The sequence below is a fragment of the Hypanus sabinus genome, chromosome 1 (assembly GCF_030144855.1).
Source record: "Hypanus sabinus isolate sHypSab1 chromosome 1, sHypSab1.hap1, whole genome shotgun sequence".
In the NCBI taxonomy this organism is placed as follows: Eukaryota; Metazoa; Chordata; class Chondrichthyes; order Myliobatiformes; family Dasyatidae; genus Hypanus; species Hypanus sabinus.
In genome coordinates this window covers 163,483,331-163,507,180 of record NC_082706.1, presented here as the reverse complement: position 1 = coordinate 163,507,180, position 23,850 = coordinate 163,483,331, and the positions used below count along the sequence as shown (strand labels likewise).

The 23,850-nt window shown below is 38.6% G+C and overlaps 1 protein-coding gene across 3 annotated transcripts in view; it reads left to right on the top strand.

The window, feature by feature from the left end:
* LOC132399690 (nucleolar protein 4-like) overlaps positions 1–20,206 on the top strand; it is a 305,251-nt gene extending 285,045 nt beyond the window's left edge. For all 3 annotated transcript variants that reach the window (XM_059980370.1, XM_059980352.1, XM_059980361.1), the window contains 2 exons: positions 12,685–12,874; positions 16,649–20,206. In XM_059980370.1, the coding sequence (XP_059836353.1) occupies positions 12,685–12,874; positions 16,649–16,851 (393 nt within the window). In that variant the 3' untranslated portion in view covers positions 16,852–20,206. The remainder of the gene's footprint in view (positions 1–12,684; positions 12,875–16,648) is intronic.
* The last annotated feature ends 3,644 nt before the right edge of the window (positions 20,207–23,850 follow it).

Below are 23,850 nucleotides of genomic sequence, written 5' to 3'. Positions count from 1 at the left end.
TGGGGAGGTGGTGGCATTACTAGTCAGGGAATATGTTACAGCAGTGCTCAGGCAGATTAGAGGGCTTGTCTACCGAGGCCATATGGGTGGAGCTGAGAAACAGGAAAGAAATGACCACATTAACGGGGTTGTATTATAGACCACCCAATAGTCAGCGAGAATTGAAGGAGCAAATCTGCAGAGAGATAGCAGACAACTGCAGGAAACAAAGTTGTGATAGTAGAGGATTTTAATTTTCCACATATTGATTGGGACTCCCATACTGTTAAAGGTCTAGACGGGTTAGAGTTTGTAAAATGTGTTCAGGAAAGTTTTCTACATCAATATATAGAGGTACCAACTAGAGAGGATGCAATATTAGATCTCCTATTAGGAAATGAGTTAGGACAGGTGACAGAAGTGTGTGTGTAGGGGAACACTTTGGTTCCAGTGATTATAACACCATCAGTTTCAACTTGACCATGGATAAAGATAGATCTGGTCCTCGGGTTGAGGTTTTAAACTGGAAAAAGGACAAGTTTGAAGAAATGAGAAAGGATCTAAAAAGCATAGATTGGGACAGGTTGTTCTCTGGCAAGGATGTGATTGGTAAGTGGGAGGCCTTCAAAGGAGAAATTTTGGAAGTGCAGAGTTTGTACGTTCCTGTCAGGAGTAAAGGCAAACTGAATAAGAATAAGGAACCTTGGCTCTCTAGGGATGTTGGAACTCTGATAAAGAAGAGAGATGTATGACATGTTTAGGAAATAGGGAGCAAATAATATACTTGAGTATAAAAAGTGCAAAAAAATACTTATGAAAGAAATCAGGAGGGCTAAAAGAAAACATGAGGCTGCTTTGGCAGTCAAGGTAAAGGATAATCCAAAGTCTTTCTACAGGTAGATTAAGAGCAAAAGGATAGTAAGGGATAAAATTGGTCCTCTTGAAGATCAGAGTGGTCGGCTATGTATGGAACCAAAAGAAATGGGGGAGATCTTAAATGGTTTTTTTGCATCTGTATCTACTAAGGAAACTGGCATGGAGTCAATGGAAATAAGGCAAACAGATAGTGAGGTCATGGAACCTATACAGCTTGGAGGAGGTTGTGCTTGCTATCGAGGCAAATCAGAGTAGATAAATCCCCAGGACCTGACAGGGTATTCCCTCGGACCTTGAAGGAGACTAGTGTTGAAATTACAGGGGCCCCAGCAAATACATTTAAAATGTCGGTATCTACGGGTGAGGTGCTGCAGGCTTGGAGGATAGCTCATGTTGTTCCGTTGTTTAAAGAAGGCTCTAAAAGTAATCCTGGAAATTATAGGCTGGTAAGTCTGACGTCAGTAATAGGTAAATTATTGGAAGGAGTAGTAAGAGATAGGAACTACAAGTATTTAGATAGACAGGGATGAGAAGGCAATCGATGTTGTCTATATGGACTTCAGTAAGGCCTTTGACAAGGTCCCGCATGGGAGGTTAGTTAGGAAGATTAAGTCGCTAGGAATACATGGTGAGGTAGAAAATTGAATTACACATTGGCTCAATGGGAGAAGTCAGAGAGTGGTAGTGGAGGACTGCGTCTCTAAATGGAGGCCTGTGACTAGTGGTGTGCCACAGTTATCAGTGCTGGGTCCATTGTTATTTGTGATCTATATCAGTGATCTGGATGATAATGTGGTAAATTGGATCAGCAAATTTGCTGATGATACAAAGACTGGAGGTGTGGTAGACAGTGAGGAAGGTTTTCAAAGCTTGCAGAGGGATTTGGATCAGCTGGAAAAATGGGCTGCAAAATGGCAGATGGAGTTTAATGCAGACAAGTGTGAGGTATTGCACTTTGGAAGGAAAAACCAAGGTAGAACATACAAGGTAAATGGTAGGGCACTGAGGAGTGCAGTAGAACAGAGGGATCTGGGAATACAGATACAAAATTCCCTAAAAGTGGCGTCACAGGTAGATAGGGTAGTAAAGAGAGCTTCTGGTACATTGGCCTTTATAAATCAAAGTATTGAATATAAGAGTTGGAATGTAATGTTGAGGTTGTATAGGACATTGGTGAGGCTGAATTTTGGAGTATTGTGTGCAGTTTTGGTCACCGAATTACAGGAAGGATATTAATAAGGTTGAAAGAGTGCAGAGGTGGTTTACAAGGATGTTGCCAGGACTTGAGAAACTGAGTTACTGAGAAATGTTGAATAGGTTAGGACTTTATTCCCTGGAGCTTAGAAGAATGAGGGGAGATTTGATAGAGGTATATAAAATTATGTTGGGTACAGATACAGTGAATGCAAGCAGGCTTTTTCCACTGAGGCTAGGGGAAGAAAAAAAAAAAGAGGACATGGGTTAAGGATGAAAGGGGAAAAGTTTAAAGGGAACATTAGGGGGGGCTTCTTCCCACAGAGTGGTGGGAGTGTGGAATGTTCTGCCAGATGCAGTGGTAAATGCAGGCTCATTTTTAACATTTAAGAAAAACTTGGACAGGTACATGGATGAGAGAGGTATGGAGGGATATGGTCCAGTTGCAGGTCAATGGGACTAGGCAGAAAATTGGTTCAGCACAACCAAGAAGGGCTGAAGGGCCTGTTTGTGTGTGTGTGATGTTCTATGTTTCTAATCTTGCTTTTAACAACTGCTGTCCACACAACTTCTGAAGAAATCTTTGTTCAGTTGCAGAGTAAGTCGTGAATCGGTGAATGTGAAAAATAAAGGGTAGCACTCCCAGTGGTTGGGTAAACCTGAGATGATAGGGTGATAGTTCAGTAATCTACAGTGATACCAACCACAGATCAGATGACAATTGGTGAATACCTCCATTTAGTCTGTGAGGATGATCTTAAACTTCCAAGTGCCTTGCAGTTCTGTTCTTCATCTGATTTCCCACTTGGTCCTTATCTCTGATCACTTGTAATAAATTTATAAGAAAGCTTGTAAAACATCATCTCATCTTTTTCACTTGGGCACTTAGAAACTTCCAGACAGAGTTTAATAATATCAGAACATAATCCGTCCTGTCGTGTTAAGGACTGTCATGATTCTGATCTTAAATATATTTCTTATAGATTTAATTTTCTGTTGTTTGTTCATTTGTCATGAATCACAAATGTTGTCACAGATGCTAGAAGAATAGGAGATTGAGGAATCCATGTATTTTCTGCATAATGGCATCTTCCTGCTCATTCAACTTCATCCTAATGCATGAATATTTCTGTTTCTTTTCAGCTCACCTGATGGTGAGCTCCCAGCTGAGCACCGGAGCTACTCACACTGTAAAAATCTTTTTGATTCCTGCTTTGCTGTGAAGGGATCCTTTATTTGGTTGCAGCTCAGACATAAGGTGTATCTTAATAAAGCACTGTTACTTTGTCATCCTAGTTTTTAAACATTTACTCCATTAAATACATCTTTGTCCACATGTCCTACAACCCCAAGCATCAATTTTACACAGATTTAATCACTGTATCAAAAATGTTGCATGGACTGATCCATCCAAAATGGACAGCTTCTCTGCTTGACATTGGGAACGATCTTAATCTAAAGAGGCAGAAGTAACAGCTGACAGGGCACAACATTGACCAGCAGTAGGTCACCACCTGAGATGAGAGAACACACCCGGCATTTGGATAGCTCACGTTGAGGAAGTTTAGGTAACTGTCACCATTAGAAGAGTAGAAGTACATGGTAACACAGACCAAATCTTTCCAATTTGATGCTGGAGAAATATTCCTATTCTTCCTAGCTCATAACAGAAGTTTTAAAAATAATTCTTTGGGCCTCTTCCCTACACAGGCACATGTTAAATTAACAATTACAAAATTGGACTTCTTATCTAAACATTTTATAAAGAAGTCATAACAATTTGCAGCCCGTGATCCTCTTCGATGGTTAAAAAGGGAGATTAAAAACAGAGCTGATAGTCAAATAACCACTTGTGAATTAGGTTGATTTTATTGCCTGCTCCACCAGGTTCTGCCTAATGGGTAGGGTTAAAATTGCCACTTCAGAAAAATAAATGGTGATAATTTAGATGCTGATGTTCTAGGTTTTAGTCACAAGAAAGTATAACTAGTGAGAAAAAAAATAATAGGGAAACACCTGCAAAATGTTTTAATGATCTGACCATGTTAAATCTATTGAAGTTTCTTCAGTTTACATTCAGTAATTGCAGAACATTTTTTCTTCATTTTTGGAATATGTTTATAAATTTAATTTAGTAATCATTTAGTGCTCGACAAAGATAAGCTTTAAATGACTTTCAGGTCTCTAAGTAATTATTTACTGAGGTAGTAGCGGACCTGGGATTTCCCTCTGAATAGTTGTCATAGCAGCAACCATAAGTAGGCAGGATTGTGAAAATGTTGACTGTCCATTAAATAAAGCTTTAGCCTAATGTAATACTAATACTAGAGTACGTTTGATGCATGCTCTAAAATATTGCCACCTAATTACAGCTAGTTTGAAGTTGATTTTAAAAAAGTGTGGCTTAGTCCCTGATCTTTTTAAAATACATTTTTAAACAACAAAAGGCTTTTTTTTTGTTTCCAAATAACTGACATGCTGACAATGTTTTGACAACATTACACAGAATCAGTAATTAAGTTGCATATAGCAGACACCATCATCATTTAACTGTGAATTGGCTTTTTTTTTCCCTGTTTGTGGGATAGCATCTATGAAGATTATATTATCCTTGCCAAAAAGGCTAGAATTATTGGCTAGAGCTCACTGAACACGAGAATTAATCCCAAATCTGCTCCTTCAAAGAAGCCTATGGCAAGAGTCTCTCTTAAAAAATAAAATTGTTCCTCTTCAATGAAGATGTAATTCCTAATGTAGACTTCCAGGTAGCTTTCATTTTACCAAATGTTATTGAGGTGTTTGAATGACCAGGGGTGTAAATGCTGTTACTGAATCAGATCCATTAACAGAAAGAATTTAACATCCTGACAGTAGCCTTGTGAGGTTATGTGTAATCTCAAGGTTGTTGGTAAAGTGTGGCATAGCTCATTGTCTGCCAAACTTACTTTGTTCTAACAGACTCTTACTAAACTGAGGTTGGAACCCACTGGAATAGCTACAGGTTCAGTTTATACTCTAAGTAAAAAGATAGATATTAACAGCTTTTATTTTTCTGTTCAATGAAGATACTAATATTTTTTTCCAAAAGATTAATATCCTAGACTTTACGTTCCTCAATAAGATGTAGAGGTTCTTTAACTGATAACACTTTGTTTCACAGGTAATTTGCCAAATATAAAAGAATAAACAAGAAGATGGCTAATTGTTTCAATCTAGGAGGTATTTTATCAATTCCTGTTCTTATTCAAAGGAGAATGATGATATTCAAATTAAATATATAGTGGAAAATACAGCTCTTTAAAATCATATCTACTGGAGTTGCTTGGTATCAAGTGAACAAAAGTCTTAAAGAAATGTACAGCATTGAAACAGGCCCTTATGGGCCACCTTGTCCACACCAGCCATGATACCGATTTATACCAATCCCATTTACCTGCATTCCCCTACTTCTTTCTTACTGAAGTATTGCCCAAACTCCTTTTAAATGTTGTAGTATATTTGGAATGACAAATACAAGAGATTCTGCAGATGAAGGACTCGGCCCAAAACATTATTCTTTATTCCTTTCCATAATGCTATCTAACTGTTGGGTTCCTCCAGCATTGTATGAGTGTTATATTTAGAATGAGAGTTTCCAATATTTACAGCTCTTCTAAATAGTCACCATCACCTTTATAAAAACTTACTCCTCAGATTAATTTTTTTTATATACAAGTATTAGTCACAATCATTTTATTGGTTTGTATTTCTGTCGAATGTACGAACACTTTACTATCATTAAGCTGACATTTTATTGAGGTGCAAGGTAACCAGAAATATGTTTTTTTTTAAAAAAAGCATAGCAAATTTTTTACAGTACTGTGCAAAAAATTATTTTTGATATCTGCAGTAAGAATTCTTTACAAGATGCACAGGATCCATAATGACTTGGTCATTTGGATTCAGAAATGGCCAACAGAAGCTATAGAAGATGGAGGGTAGTGGTCACTAGGTTTTATTCTTGCTGGAGGTCCATCACTAGTGGTGCAAGACTGCAAGTCATACTTTTTATAGGCACTGTAGATTAGTTATAGATGTGGCAGAGAATTAGTAGATAGAGATCAATCTGGGCAAGTGTGGTACTGTATGTTGTATTTTGGTGGATCAAATGTAGAGGATCAAATGTACACAGTTAATGGCAAGAACCTTAACAGTATTGATGTGCAGATGGATCTTGAAGTACAAGTGCACAACTGCCAGAAAGTGGCTATACAAGATGATAAGGTGGTATAGAATACATATGGCATTATTAGTCTAGGCATTGTGTTAAAGAGTCAGGAAATTCAGATGCAGCTTTATAAAAAATCTGGTTAGGCTGCATCTGGAGTATTGCATCCAATCACCCATTAAAGAAAGGATATGGCAGTTTTGGAGAGAACACAGAAGAGGTTTACCAGGATGCTGTGTAGATCAGAGTGCATATGCTATAAGGAGATGTTGGACAAACTAGGGTTGTTTATAAAATTGTGTGAGCCAATACTTTATTCCCCCAGGTTTAAAATATCTAATACTAGATAGTATACATATATGATGAGAGGGGGGAAATTTGAAAGTATATGTCTGGGACAAGTTTTCTATTACAGCAGACAGTAGAGGATGTCTGAATTGTGCTGCCAGGTAGTGGTGGAGGTAGGTAATAATAAAGGCATTTAAGAAGCTTTTAGATTGGTGCATAGATTTTGCAGAACATACAGTGTTACGGACCATGTGCTGGCAGAAAGGACTAGTGAAATTAAGTGTCATTAGCTTAACTTAGTTTGGCACAACTTCATGAGCTGAAGCACCTGTTCCTGTGTTGTACAGTTTTATGTTCTATTTAACCAAATTATATGATAAGTACAAGTCATGGAGATTCAGTACCATTGGAAGAAGTCAGTTTGCATGAATTTTCTGCAAAATCTGTCAGAATCTTTCCTCTTGCTTGCAATGAGAACTGCAAGAAAATCTTGGTGAAAAGCTTAGAAGGAACAACCAAGTATCTTAGAAAGATGTGCACCATTTTAAAAAAATGTCAACATTATCAATTCATTGTCTTTGACTGATGAAGCTTATTAATCACAGCCAGAGGGTCTAAGGAATAAATTTAACCGACAGTTAGCTAGACTTGGAATAAAGTCTAGATTACCAAATTTATGTGGGATTGTTGATCTTTCTTTCAAAAGGATATCATTGCATTCCAGTCTTATTGAACGGCAGAGCAGGGTTGTCTGCACATTCCCTACATATTTATGTATTTCTTGTGTTCTTTTGACAAGAATAATGGCTTAAGTCCCAGAATTAGCTGCCCCTTTTACAATGACATCTTCCTGACAAAGAAAACATTGGCTAGGTATGCCACACGCATTAAAAGCATGCCATGTTCCAATCCCATTGGGCTGTCAAGTATCATAATTTTGCTGACCAAACTTTTTCTCACCTTAACCTGCTCCTTCATGATAATTGTGAGTTCTATCATGATTTGCAGATTGAGGAAAGGCTTTGAAGAATCAGATGATACTTCCCATATTAGGAGATACTCAGCCTCTGAGGTGCTCTTGGGGCTACAGTATTATGGCGCATTAAGTTTCAGTTTAGTAGCAATACAACAAATGATAGGAGCTGGTGAGAAATGCAAACATCATTTAGTGTAAAAGGTACATGGATGGACTCTTTCCTGTTGGAGAGGGTCATAACCTTGCATTTGTGTGTAAATATTACTTTCCACTTAATAGCTGTTGTTTGAATATTCTCACTGCATTCAGGCAGAGAACTCAATGGTTGAGGAGTGGCAAATGGAAATGAACATTGTTTAGTCAATGGACAAAAGACCTTCTCATTTCTGACATCTACAATTTTGTTCATCTGCTTTGATAAATCCAACAATAACAACACTAAAGGTGTAAACAATCTTCCTGACCTGTATACCTGTATCAAGTGAATGAAGGAATAAAATACCATCAAATTGACAAATTTCCTCTGGTAGCATAGCATTTCAGTGATTATACAAGGATGGATAGACAAACGATTCCTTGATAATTTAAAATGTTTTGCCGTTCAATTCCTGCATGCCAGCAGCATAAGTGTATATTAAGTGCAGAGGGAAGGGTAAATAATCCTGTGCATTTTAGTGCAAGCTTATACTTAACCTTGTATTCTTTTTGACTACACCTAGATTTTGGGATATAGTGGGAGATTCCTTATGAAACTAAGAATTAATACCTAATAGACAGCACAGAAATTCTGAAATACATACAAAAGAGGAGTGGAGAAATAGACTTATTTCCAATATAAAGATATTCAGCTAGGCATTTTCCATCTCATTATTAGGTACTCTCTTGACTGTTTTAGAGAAATGCTGCACCCTAAAATGCATGTTTATTGATTAAGACAGTTTCCTGAGATGACTTAAAAGCTGCAATCCAGGAATTGACAAGTCACTTGTGGGGAGGTGTGGTGGAGGATCCTACAAAACAAACAACCTCTGTGAAGATGATTATATTGACTATTCCAATGTGCTATGAGGAATACATGAAAATAATTCAGTTTGCAGTGGCACAATAGTATGAGTAACTGAGTCTTCCTGCCTTATGCTTTCTAGTAAAATACCAAGCACCCCAATACTGGATTGTTTTTTTTTTAAAAACACCTACATGCCTCCTACACAGCAAGGAAAATGCAACCTTCAAGGAAACAATAGTGTTATAAAGAACAGAATTTTTGAAATAAGTTACTATGAATGAGTGATTTATGTGGAGAGCCAAGTTATTCTCCTTACTTCTCAGTGAAGATAAAGGGAATTTTTTAAATGATGTTCAAGATTATGAAAAGTTTTGATAGAGCAAGTAGAACAGCAAGTCTTGGCATTACCAAGACTGCTGCATTATGTCATTCAGAAATAGATGGACTGTAAAAATAAAAACCATCCATGGCACAATGCAACTTTACTGGCTTCACCACAGACAATGACACCACAGGCATCCCAAACAGCTGGCTAACTAGCCAGAATCAGAATCAGGTTTATTATCACCAGCATGTGATGTGAAGTTTATTAACTTAGCCACCCACTATTACTACTCATTCAACTAGAAAGCAAGCATTTACAAAGCAGCAAGCAATAGTAAATAAACGGTAAGAAATTTCACTGGTGAATCACATTACAGGAGAAACTAAAGTATTGTTTACTTTTACTATATGTATATAATTCAGTTTCATTTTTAAAATCTGTTGAGAAGAGGAAGGCAGAAATAGTGGTAGCAAAGTCTAGTTTCTGCAGTTATGTACTGTTAAATCAAACCATTTTAAATGCACTGATACTGGGTGTAACCTCTTATTGAATATAGCTGCACTAGTTGCAGTAATACATCTGAGGCCAATTTATCCTCAATAATTCGAGCAATGGGCATGCAGTTTCTAGGTTATCACAGATTCTGGTTTTGAGACTAATTGGTAGTCATAAATGGGTATGTTTCTTGATGGGTAGACTCCTGGAAAGCATAATAACAGACAAAAAGTAGTCTAAAGACTACTTTAGAAATAATTAATTAGGAACCACTGACACGACCCAGAATCTCCAAGTAATAGCACCCATTCTTGCTGCTCCCTTTTATTCTAGATATGCACTTAGAGTCATAGTGATTGAACATGGAAACACTCTTCAGCCCACCAAGTTCATGCTGAACATGAACCACCCATTTATACCTCTTCTTGCAGGTACAACCCGTTCTAATATGGTCAGCAAGCCCTGAATCACAACAATCATTCCAGTTCCATTACAGGACAAGATCTGCCCACAGAAATACTTTGACAACTGGCTAACGCTTATACTGATAACCAGCCATCCTTTTCTAAATGGATTTGTATCAGATCCAGTGGATCAAATTATCTCCTCATGCTGCAACTTTCTATTTTATGTATGCCTTAATTTAGAAAGGATGGCAAGGCAATGAGGATCCTGTATCAGAAAATATGGAACTCTTCCCACCCCCTACCTCCCCCCAGAACACACTAAATGAGCAGCTTTGATAACTTGCATAATGGAGTAAAAATGCAATTTTACATTGGGAAAATTTAAGATTTTTGGGCAATGGGATGAGAAGGGGTACAGGCAGTTCAGCTGATGGTAGCTCCAAAGATAGGCATATTGCTTTCACATATGAACAGGAAATTACAGTATGCTGACTGGACATTTATACTGCTTTCGTTGACCTATAGTCAAGTCAATTCCAGCCCAATTTTCAAACTACTATGTAATTAGTGTAGTGTGTCACCCATTGAAAATTAAGAACAATGAGTCAATTTCTTGAAAAAAAAATATAACCTTTGCACTACTTAAAACTATGGGAAACCAATATTGAAGCTGCTGTGTATTCTGATCAAAAACTCAGTGATCACTCTCAATGAGTGTGTGTATGTATGTGTTATACATACACACAAAGTATCATTTTTTGTACCCAAATAAGTTAGAAATTTGTAATTATATTATTGCTGCAGGCTTTGAATACCCCAGGGTAGAAGGATAGGCACTGCAGCTATAGCCTTCTTGTTTTCATTTAGTCTGGCATTCATATATAAACAAAATGTGTGCATTACTTAGTATACATTGGTAAAAGGACATGTATACTAGCAGGTTTTCCCACAAATAATTAAAAAGAATGAACAATAAAAATCTTGTCCATTAACATGGAATTACAGGGAAGTTACTAGCATGGGTGGAGCATTGACTGGTTGGCAGAAAACAGAGTGGGAATAAAGGGATCCTATTCTGGCTGGCTGCCGGTTACCAGTAGAGTTCCACAGGGGTCTGTTTTGGGACCATTGCTTTTTACAATGTACATCAATTATTTGGACTACAGTATTAATGGCTTTGTGGCCAAATTTGACAATAGTACAAAGACGGGTGGAGGAGTGGGTAGTGTGGAGGAAACAGAGCCTACAGAGAGACTTAGATAGTATAGGGGAATGGGCAAAGAAGTGGCAAATGAAAGACAATGTTGGAAAGTGTATGGTCATGCACTTTGGGCGGAAGAAATAAACAGGCAGACTATTATTTAGATGGAGAGAGAATTCAAAATGCAGAGATACAAAGGGACTTGGGAGTCCTTGTGCAAGATACCGTAAAGGTTAACCTCCAGGTTGAGTCAGTTGTGAAGAAGGCGAATGCAATGTTGGCATTCATTTCTATTTTAGAAGAGATTTTAGAAGGGATATACTGACATCGGAGAGGGTTCAGAGAAGATTCACAAGAATGATTCCAGGAATGAAAGGGTTACCCTATGAGAAACATCTGGCAGCTCTTGAACTGTATTCCCTGGTGTTCAGGAGAATGGGGGTGGGGGGGGGGGGTGGGTGGGAATCTCCTAGAAACATTCCAAATGCCCAAATGCTAAAAGGCCTTAAGAGATTAGATATGACAAAGTTATTTCCCATGGTAGGTGATTCTAGGACAAGAGGGCACAATTTCAGGATTAAAGGACATCCTTTTAGAACTGAGATGTGGAGAAATTACTTTGTCAGAGGGTGGTAATTCTGTGGAATTTGTTGCCATGAGCAGCTGTGAAGGCCAAGTCATTGGGTGTATTTAAGGCAGAGAGATACAGGTTCTTGATTAGCCAGTGCATCAAAGGGTATGGGGTGAAAGCAGGGGAATGGGGATGACTGGAAGAATTGGATCAGCCCATGATTGAATGGCTTACTTCTGTTCCTAAATCATATGGTCTTATGGTTTTAATTTGAAGTATTTTCAAGTATTCAAAATCATAACATTTGATTTAGTGCAAAGCCTCAGATATTCCACTTGGCATCAATTGTTATGTTGGCATGTATAGAGCATTTTCATTAAGCATAAAACATGCTCTATAATTATCTGGAAATTTAGGAAAATTAATTGAGAGGACTTATAGTAAAACAAATAAGCTTTCAACTGCCAATATTATTACTTATCTGTTAATAAGCATGGAAATCAAAGTCCAATATAACCTTCTTTCCTACAGCTTTCAATGTTGCAGTTATTGAAAATAGATTAAAATCACTGGAATGAAATGGATTTGCAATATGTACCCACTAAGGACATTATAAAATCAGATGAAAAAATGAATATTGATAAATTTGAGATGATTATTGTTGAACATCCCAAGCATAAAAGATAATTTTTAGGAGACTCACCAGCACAAAATGTAGTTTCAAGATCTTTTCTAAAAACCAAAGTAACTAACTTTTTCTGTTTGTTTCTTATATACATTTCCCAGTCTTTATTTTGATTGCTCTATGTGTTTTAAATATAATTTCAATTTCCTGCTTTCTAATTTTGACCCTGCATGACCTAATGTGATTTTCCATTCCGATTCAAGGACATCACAGGCACTAAGCAGAAGTGTGTGTCAGATCGAGAGGAACTCTGCAACCCAAAAGCTTATAATAGTTCTAGGCAAATTTTAAGCACCATGTTGCCATTATTTTTAACAAAGTACATATTATTCACTAACATAACAGTATGCAACTTCAAATCTTTTACTGACAGGAAAAGAACTACAAACTAAAACTTTGTTGCTTCTATTTGCATTATTAATACAAATATTCCTTTCATCTTCAGATCTTAAAATAATTCTTGCACTTTTGCAGGATGAACCTGTTGCAGTTGGGAAGCAGTGGACAAGAGAATCTTCCCAGGTTAATTACACGGCTCCAACAGTTTCTTATTCTCAAGAACTGATGTACATCAATGGAAATACAGGCTATTATCATGGTTACACGGGGCTGGGCAGTGGGAAGCAAAATCCACCTTCCTTGTCAAGTGATGGTACTAACACTGGTAGGTACTATTATTTATCTTTTAGCAATCATAAATAATATCCAAAGCAAGGCTACAAAACATAGTAAGTTTGTGGATAGCATAAAAGATCATGAAAATTACAGGGGAATCTTTATTAGCTATGTATGTGGGCTGATGGTTGGAAAATGGCTTTCAATCCAGATAAGAGAGGAATTACTTTTTTAGGAGACGAGACTGGGGTGGCACTTCTGCTGTGAATGGTAGAGCCCTGGGGAGTGTTATGGAGCAGAGTTCATTGAAAGCTGTGTCACGTGTATAAGACAGCGAAGATGGTGTCTGGCATGCTGGCCTTCTCTAATCAGGGAATTGTGTGTAGGAGCTTGGGACTTGCATTGCATTTATATGACCTTACAGAGGCTGCACCGGGAATATTATGCCCAGATTTTGGTCACTCATGCAGGAAAAATACTATTAAACTAGAAAGAATGCAGAAAAGAATTAGCAGGATCTTGGGGGCCTAGGTTACAAGGAGAGACACTATTCCCTGGAATGTAGGAGATTGAAGGGTGAGAGGTATATAGGATCACGAGCACAGGTACGGTGAAAGCACAGTCTTCCCCCCCGCCCCCCCACCCCAAGGAGGGGATGCTAAGCACAAAAGGGCATTGATTTAAGATAAGAGATGAGAGACTTAAAAGGGAGATCCAGACTGCTTCTTCATGTAAAGGGTGGTCCATATTTGGAATGAACTGCCAGAAACGGTGGTTTAGGTGATAACATCTAAAAGCCATCTAGATAAGAGTGGTTTAGAGTGCTATGGGCAAATGGGGTTAGTTATCTCACAGGGCAACAGAGTTGGTATGGATGGGTTGGGCCAAAGGATGGGTTTCCATACTATGTGGCTCTCTCTGAAGAGCCTCAAGCACCCCTGCATTAGCTGTCAATTATATATTTGTATGCTACTGAAATGTACATCTTTCAAATGCAAATACACAGAAGATTGATCAGAAGAATTTGTAGAGTCACATTTCAGATGCACAAAGAGATGTGATATTTTTGGCACATTATTTCAACAGTGGTGCCAGAGTAAATTTACTGACTCAGACATTGCATCACAGTATGCTGTCTTTTTCAGATCGGATCCAATGGATCCAGTGGGTATTGGAAAGTGGCAAAGTGGCAGCTAGGATGCTTTTTGTCATGCTGTACACAGGACTGGAAACTCAAACAAACACATCCAGTCAGGTTTCACTCGATCTTCTACGTTAAATTTTGCATATATTATTCCTTCTGGAACAAGTCAAATGAGAGTGGATCATAAAGATAAAGATTAGCTTATTTGTCACATGCATGATGAAACATCAAAACAGAGTGAAATGCTTTATTTTAGTGTCAGTGACCACCAACACAGTCCAAGGATTGTGCTGGGGCAGCTTGCAAATGTTGACACTGTTCTGGCACCAATATCGCAGGCTCACAACTCACCAATCGTAACTGTACATCTTTGGAATGTTGGAGGAAACTGGAAGACCCAGAGGAAAGCCATGCAGTCGTGGGGAGAATGTACAAACTTACAGACAGCAGTAGGAATCAAACCCCAATCAATGATCACTGACACGCTACCAGGTCATATTTGATCTGCCACAGTCATATTCAATAATGTTGGGTTTGAGGGGCCTAGTACTTTCATCTGTTCTTATTCTTGGAGCCATTACCTAGAAGAAATGCATTTCATTAACTCTACGCTGGTAGACAGTCCCATAGAAGCCAAGTAATTTATAATCACATCTAAGCTTAATTGAAATAGACTCCCAATCACAAACTCACTATTAAGCCACTGATATACAACCCTCACTTTATCTCCAAGTCATCAGTACTCCTCACAGGTGGTGTTCCTCTGAGTCATCAGATAGATCACCAAACCCTCCCCATTGTCCCAAATCATCACAAGAAGTCCGTCAGTCTACCTTGTTGAAGTTTGTCCCAGTCTTGATCAGCATCCATCCATCCAGCTGCTGTAACCTTCACCAAGCTTGATGTTGATGCTCCCAGGGTCCAATTAGTCCTAACTGTTTGTAACCCCCTGGGTCGCCTCAGGCTTGCTCAGCTCGTTTCCGTCTAGGGGGGAGCAGCCTTCGGCCCCGCCAAACTGGGTGATCCGCTGGTGTGGATGCTGTGTGATGTCCCCGCCTCGCCCAAAAACAGACAGTACACCATATGCGATTAAATGAGTACAATTTATAAAGGTTACTATAACTAAGTGATTAATAACGATACAGTATATATGAAGAGAAAAATAAAGAAAAGGCGCCAAACTTATCAAAGTCCAAACCACTTCGTGCACAACCATTGGAGCTCAATTACTGAAGTCTTTTGGCCACCATTCGATCCCCTCCGAACGGTCAACCAAGCACATCTAGCTTTACCCCCCCCCCTCCTCGGAGTACCTCCCGGCCTCGGACCCCCGCTTGGGGTCCGATCCTCACCCAGGTTACAGCATTGCGTCCTCTCTCTCTCGACCCCCTCGCGCCGATCTCCCCAAAAGCCTGTCAACAAAAGCTTACATACTCAGAAGAAAGAACATTAATCCCCATTTGGTTTACAAAGGAATACAATTCTCCCAGCACTCTCTCGCAACAAAGAAACATTCCTGCTTTTAACACAAAAAAAGCCCTTTTGATTACATACATAGTAACAAAGAAAAAAAGAAGAAACCCCTTTACATGTTGATACCCTCAAAACAAGTATTCTTACAACTGTTAAGTTCCCAATGCTTGCCATCCCCTCATAGTTGGAAAAAACTTCCTCTACTACCTTAAAATCCACATAGCAATCATTATAAGTATATACCCCTTGATTTTTGAGCCCTCTGCCGGAGAAAACAAGTCCTGCCAGTTTTGCTAACTGGGTCCTTATGATTCTATCCAGCTAATTTACCCCTGTTATGACCATGCACTTTATTGTTTATCTGCACTGTACTTTTTCAGTAGCTTTTACATTTTATTCTGCATTGTTAATGCTTTACCTCTTTCTAGCTCAATGCACTGTGTAAAGATTTCATCTTTATAAACAGTGTGCAAGACAAGCTTTTCACTGTATCTTGGTTTATGTGACAATAATGAACCAATATCAATACCCTCATCCTCCTCTGTTCCAAAGGAGTGCTGACCTATTTTATTCAGTCTTGCCTCACATATAACATTTTCTAGTCCTGTCAATATCCTCAAACACCCTCTGCATCCTCTCCAGTGCCAACACATCTTTCCCTACACAGTAATCAGCTTGTAACCTTAATGGATAAAGGAAAGATTTTTGAAAATCTACCCTCTAACATTTAAGGATTTATACACTCAAGTTCCTAAAATCTCCCACACCAATCAATAGTCTATTGTTTATTGTTTACTGGCCTTGTTACATTTCCCCAGATTTGATTCCATTTTACTATTTCCCCGCCAAATGAACAAACCATCGTGAACTTCCTGCAACTTAAAGCATTCTAACTTAATGACCATTTTATCTGTAATTTGCACTTTTCTTTATAATACCTCCTGTATTTAGGCCTAAAACTTTAATACATGCCACTAATTAGAAAGGGATTGAGTTCAGTCTCATTCCACTATTTCTCTTTGTATCCTACCAATGAACATGTTTTGAATCTAATTTGATGATCTCCCTTGGATCCTATGAATTTTTATTTTTAACTGGACCTCATTAAGTAAATGAAAGTAAAAATATTAGATTTACTTTGAATTAAGGAGAAATGTGCAGTAGAACTGCATCCAGATGTGGAGTAATGTTTTATTTTCTTAAAAGGGCCAGCGGATCTCAGTGTGAAGAAGTCACTTGCATCACACTCTGGATCCTCCAACATTAACAATTCCAAAACTCCACCGGCTCAGCTAAGTCCAACTGAAATAACTGCAGTACGACAACTTGTAGCAGGATATAGAGAGTCAGCAGCTTTTTTACTCCGCTCTGCAGATGAACTGGAAAACCTGATTTTGCAACAGAATTAACATAAGTTGTTCTCTCTCCTATTGGTGTTATATTTCTGGGGAAAGACATTTCTCCACTTCTAAACAGGGCCGGAGATATAGGCCATCTACCGTCGTGCCCCTGAATGTGAAACGGCATATTGGATCACCTGTGGTCCATCATGAGGAACCACTATATTTGCAGAGTTAAATTTCGGTCTGCTCCACTTCACGTTTTCTAATTGAAGGAGCAAACAGAACATGACCACATATGTTTAATCATATTCAGTGACTGACCACTAAGTAAAAATGGCAACATCGATATCGTCTTACTTTCCAAGTGCAATATGAGTTTAAGGTGCTACTAAATGTTTACTTTGGAGAACTGCAGAGATGGATTTAAGGAGGCTTTTTACCTGTGGATAAGAAACGGGTTACAGAAGGTGCTGAGCAGCATATGGGAATTTGATTCAGGATTGGCGTGGTGGCAGCAGGTCTAATGGTGATAAGAGTATGGGAGAGGTGTTTGCAAAACCCATATTATATATCAGCTTGGGTTTATGCCTCTATTGCAGTCAAACACCATCTTTTGTCTCCCCAATGTTCAGGTAAAATTGAATCCTGATGGCTAGTATGGTGCCTGTGTAAATGCATTGAAAGCAAAATTGACATGTTTTTTTTTTAAGTTTGATTTAAATCTAAAGTTCATTTGAAAAATAAAACAAAAACCTTGTGGGATGTATTTCACTGTAGGTTGTATATTTTGCAAGTTACAATCTGAAAACTTTGTATAGTTTCATTTTAGAGAATCTATTGCAAGGATGTCTTGGGACGCCTTTTACTGTGGGATGTATTTTGCTGTAGGTTGTATATTTTGCGAGTAACAATGTGAAAACTTTGTACAGTTCCATTTTACAGAATTCTATGAAAGGAAGCCAGGAGACATTATTTTGATGTGATGCAGTTCTCTGCAGTTCTGTGTTGTTCCTTAAAGCCTGTAATGACTGGATGCAGTTCTCTCACAATTACTGTGGGTGTACTTATATTCTGTCAATTATTTTGTAATTTATTAATTATACTTAAATTGATGTTAATTTCATTTGTTTAATACTATTTTGTCTGTACCTCTTGGGGAAATTGTTTTTTTTTCCCTTTCATGTTAGAATATAATTTAAATTTTGTACTTCTGCTGTGCACTTAGTGAAGAGGTATAGTGGGTTTCCCTGTATAGTGGGTTTCCCTGTATAGTTTCTACACTTGTGAATTCCTTACAAACTGTTACAGTACATTCATGCTGATTCCCATTTATCTTTTGATAATTGTATTTAATGAATTGGTAACATTTTGAGTATATGTGAATTAATGTTTTTCAATTTATTAACAACTCCTGACTGTGATTGTGAACTACGTTATGTGCACTTCGTTCTATAGTAATTGGACAGCACTGACATCTAAGCTTTTTGTAATGTTAATTTGAGTGATTGATTGGTTGATATATTGTTTAACAAGGTCAAAATGGTTGGTATTGTAGGTGAATATAAATGTGAGAAAACAGTCACTGCTATTATCCAAATATTTGTGGATTTTTCCTTCTATTGCAGCATATACCTCAATAGAAAGCTGGAACCAATAAATATTGAACAAAATTGGTTTTGAAACATCTTGACAGATAATGCCAAAATATATTTGTAGTGCAATGAAAGTGCCTTTCTTACTGGCTGGACAACTGATTCCAATAGATTAATTATGCAGGGGGAGAAAAACGGATATCTTTAATTATATCAGTTGCTCACTTTTTGTTTAAAAAAGGTCTTGCTGTTGCACTGCAAACTTGTGGTTAAAAATGTTATAAATTTTCATCAAAATTTGTTATAGCACTAGAAGTTAATCGAATTTTTTCAACATTTTACTTGCGAACCATTTCTAAAAATTTTGTTCTAATTATTGTACATCAATTAAGTACCATGTTCAGGAGTATGAAGGTGTTCTTGTTCCATTCAAAATAGAAGTTTATATAGGGTTTAATAATCAGCCAACAGCAATATTCATTTTGACCATGTGTAGGAATTTTATAATATGCAAGGGACAGCTACACTGAATAAATTTACCAAGACATCAGGGGAGTTAGGGAACTTTTTCATGAGTTCATTTTCCTTATAAAGTCTTAACAAATTTTACTGTATGTAGCCTTAAAGTATAAATGTCTAGCACTATTTATTTAGGTGTTATGCCAGTGAAAATTACCATTTCTGGGTGAGATGCAACATTTCCAGACCATTCCTTGCCACTAGAAATACAACTTGGAATTTCACAGTCTGATTCATATGATTAAAATGTTTAAGGCACCAGCTGTGCATCCCAAAAGGTACTATTTGACACCATTTTTCTTCGTGTTGATGACTGAGGTTTCAACGCCATTTCTCAAAGCTTGCCAGTCAGTATCAATTAGGCTTTTTCTACAGCTGCGCAAATGCAAGGAACATTTAACTCCACTTGCAACTTCAGCAGACAACTACAATACAGGCACCTTTACCTACCCAAAATGAAATTTTGCTGTCTGCATGACAACAGGAATATCATCCAATGGCCCTGCTGAGCTGGAGTGAGCTGAACCTTTGCTCCAGTGAAAAGAGAAATAGCAGAAACCAAAGGAGGAAGGCGAGCAGGACAAAAAAAACAGTTGCTCTCATACCAGGTGTTAGCGTAAAATGTAAATGGCTGCTACGTTCGGACATGCTATCAGAATCTATTGAATAGAATAATGATTTCTGTGCCATAGACAGTACAAACTCCAGTACATCCATAGTCATTCACCAGTGTTTGACCAGTTTCCTGCAAAAATTAATATTTTTGACCTGATCAAAGAACCCTTCCTGCTCTAGTAGACAACACAATCATCTGAAAGTTGTAACTAAGCGTACAGAAGTGTTTGTTAACTGAAAACACAATCTTGCCTAGTACATAGCCTTTGTCCATTGAAGTGAAAGCATATTGCTAAGTATGTAATGATAGAGCCAGAAAGATGGTAAGATTTCCTGCCACATAAATATTTCAGGCCACTATTGGCTCTTCTCTGTTGATGTTCAAATATTGTAAGTTGATCCAGAATTATATCAACTGTGTCCCATCAGTCATTAAAATAATATTTTATATTAATTTATAATAATCTTATATTAAAATACATTTTTTGGTGGGGTCAATCTTCTCATGACAAACAGATTTTTCCACAGGGCACTATAACAGTTTTAAATTGAGTGTCATACTTTAAGAGCTCTGGTGTCTGACTAAAGTTCCTTAACTGAAACATTTATTCATGTTGAGCTGAGGTTTCCCTGAATGCCACTGTGAAGGGATTTGACCTTGTAAATATCTTGTCCTATTGGGGTAAAGGGCTCCAATAGAAGGGGATGGGTTCTCTCCATGAAGAGAATAGAATCATCAAGTTTGAGTCATTCCTGCATTGGTCATAATGTAGGCTACAGCTGCTTCACCATGACTATATTGAGCTATCTATGTGCAATATGACATCAGAATCAGATTTATGTGATGTGAAATTTGTTAACTTAGCAGCAGCAGTTCAAGGCAAACATGATCTAGCAGAGGAAAAAAATAAACAAATCAATTACGTATATTGAATAGGTGTTTAAAAATGTGCAAAAACAAATACTGTATATTAAAAGGTGAGGTAGTGTCCAAAGATTTAGGAATCCAATGGCAGAGGGGAAGAAAGTCGTTCCTGAATCGTTGTACGTGCCTTCAGGCTTCTGAACCTCCTACCGGATGGTAACAGTAAGAAAAGGGCATACGCCAGGTGCTGGAGGACCTTAATAATGGATGCTGCCTTTCTGAGACACTGCTCCCTAAAGATGTCCTGTATACTTTGTAGGCTCGTGCCCAGGATGGAGTGGACTAGATTTACAACCTTCTGCAGCTTCTTTCGGTCCTGTGCAGTAGCCTCTCCATACCAGACAGTAATGCAGCCTGTCAGAATACTCTTCACGGTACAACTATAGAAGTTTTTGTGGATATTTGTTGTCATGCCAAATCTCTCCAAACTCCTAATAAAGTATAGCTGCTGTCTTGTCTTCTTTATAACTACATTGATATATTGGGACCAGGTTAGATCCTCAGAGAACTTGACACCCAGGAACTTGAAATTGCTCACTCTCTCCACTTCAGATCCCTCTGAGGATTGATATGTGTTCCTTTGTCTTACCCTTCCTGAAGTCCACAATCAGCTCTTTCATCTTACTGATGTTGAGTGCCAGGTTGTTGCTGTGGCACCATTCCACTAGTTGACATATCTCACTCCTGTACACCCTCTCGTCACCACCTGAGATTCGACCAACAATGGTTGTATTGTCAGCAAATTTGTAGATGGTATTTGAGCTATGCCTAGCCACACAGTCATGTATATAGAGAGTAGAGCAGTGGAGTAAGCACACACCCCTGAGGTGCCCTAGTGTTGATCGTCAGCGAGGAGATGTTATCACCAATCCACACAGGTTAGGAAGATGAAGATCCAGTTGCAGAGGGATCTACAGAGGCCTAGGTTTTGCAACTTCTCAATCAGGATTGTGGGAATGATGGTATTAACTGCTGAGTAATAGTTGATGAACAGCGTCCTGACATAGGCTCATTTTGTCCAGGTGGTCTAAAGCCATGTGGAGAGCCATTGAGATTGCATCTGCCATTGACCTATTGTGGCAATAGGCAAATTGAAATGGGTCCAGGTCCTTGCTGAGGCAGGAGTTCAGTGTAGTCATGACCAGCCTCTCAAAGCATTTCACCACTGTCGATGTGAGTGCTACTGGGTGATAGTCATTAAGGCAGCCCACATTATTATTCTTAAGCACTGGTATATTGTTGACTTTTTGAAGTGGGAACTTCTGCCTGTAGCAGTGAGAGGTTGAAAATGTCCTTGAACACTCCCACTAGTTGGTTGGCACAGGATTTCACAGCCTTACCAGGCACTCCATCGGGACCTTCCAACTTGTGAGGGTTCACTCTCTTTAAAAACAGTCCAGCATCAGCCTCTGAGACGGAGATCACAGGTCATCGGGTAGAGCAGGAATCTTCACAGCTGTATTTGTGTTCACCCTTTCAAAGAAGGCGTTGAGTTCATCTGGTAGTGAAGCATCGCTGCCATTCATACTACTGGATTTTGCTTTGTAGGAAGTAATGTCTCGCAGACCCTACCAGAGTTGTTGTGCATTCAATGTTGCCTCCAACCTCATTCGATATTGTCTCTTCGCCCTTGTAATAGCCCTCCACAAATCATCCCAGGTTTTCTAGTACAGGCCTGGGTTGCCAGATTTGAATGCCACAGATCTAGCCTCCAGCAAACAATGTACCTCCTGGTTTGGGAATATACAGCAGGTCTTTGTGGGCACACACTCATCCACACAGGTTTTAATGAAGTTGGTAACAACTGCAGCATACTCATCCAGTTTTGAAGATGAATCCCTGAATACAGGGATGGGTTCTCTCCATGAAGAAGAGAATAGTAATGTCAAGTTTAAGTCATTCCTGCATTGGTCATAATGTAGGCTGTAGTTGCTTTAACATGACTATATTGAGCTATGTGCAATATGACATATTGATGGAAGTTTAATTCTTCATTAGAGACACCAAATATCTTCATATTTGCATCTCATATCATTACTGAAAACTAACATCCCCTAATATTGGGAGACTATTATGCTTAGTGAAGATACTGGCCAGAGATGATGGAGGTGGAAGAGCCAAGGAAAGGCAGGAAGGCAATGTTACTGTCTGATTATATGGGAAAACAGAAGTAGCTCTCTGGTTCTCAGGGAGCAAAGGAAGAGAGAGGCTGACCAACAGTGGACAGGACATTGGAGGGAGTGGAGTTTTTGGTTGTTAGTGACTGTGGGCAAGGGAGAGTGGCCTTTGTCTAGCTCATTGTGAGGGAAGGATGTGTTGCTGCCTGGCTGTCAGTGAGTGAGCAGGTGTGAGGGCTGATGTGGTGTGGTTGTTGTGGTGCAGGCTATGGCAGTGGACCCCTCACCCATAAATTCTTTCCAGTGAACCAATTCCTCTTCCTGCATTACTTTATGTTTCAGGGCTGTCAATCCTACAGGAGCTTCTACTGCCAACCTGCACTTCTGGCTGTATCCCATGATTTCCAGGCTCTGCTGTCACAAAAAACCTGACCTTTACAGTACATCTCCTCCACCAGTCTATGATTGAACCTAGTTATCATCTCTGGGGTCTACTAATTTCTCTTTTCCTGCCACTCTGTCCTTTTCTGGACAACATCATTATTCCTGTTTAGGGCAGGTGTCTTGATGTCAGAGTTGCACAGCAAATGCAGAAAATTTAGCCTGAGATTTCCTACATCACAACTGGGGAAAAAAATACCTCATGTCAATCCTAATGCATCATATTAAAGCAGAACTAGGACAAGGTGCAGCATTGGTTCAATTTTTTTTTGAACACAAAGCATTTTCTAGTCCTGCATGTTTGCCTTTTGAGACCCCACTTCTGATGATCTGTCCACCGAGCAGGAAGCACTCTTGTATACTCCTGCTACAATCAATAACAAAAAGTCATGAATTGTCTAAATGAATAATCCCTAATACTCCTGTAATGGCTCAGTGATATTCCTGTGGATGTGCAGACATCTGGAGCAGAAAGATACCACACTCATTGTCATTACTGCACTGAGGTAGATTGCTTTAATTAGAAAAGCAAATTGATGTTAGTGATTCTGCATTAGGCAGAAACCAATTGGTCAAAGTTGTTCAAGTTAATTGTATCTTTTTTCCAGATTCGCTGGGACACCCAGTTTGAGCAGAGGATAAGTTAATGATGTAGTAGTATCTCAATCCTCATGCCCAGATAATAAACACCCTTATAAAACAACTGGGATCTTTAAATGAACAGAGTGAAAAGACTATTCATTTCGTGCAGGAATCTGTTACTGCCAAAGATATCATAGGTCTAAACATCAGTCTAATCCAATCTTTCCTCTGTTCACTTCTAGTTCAATAAAAATACTGGGCCAAAAAGTGCAAA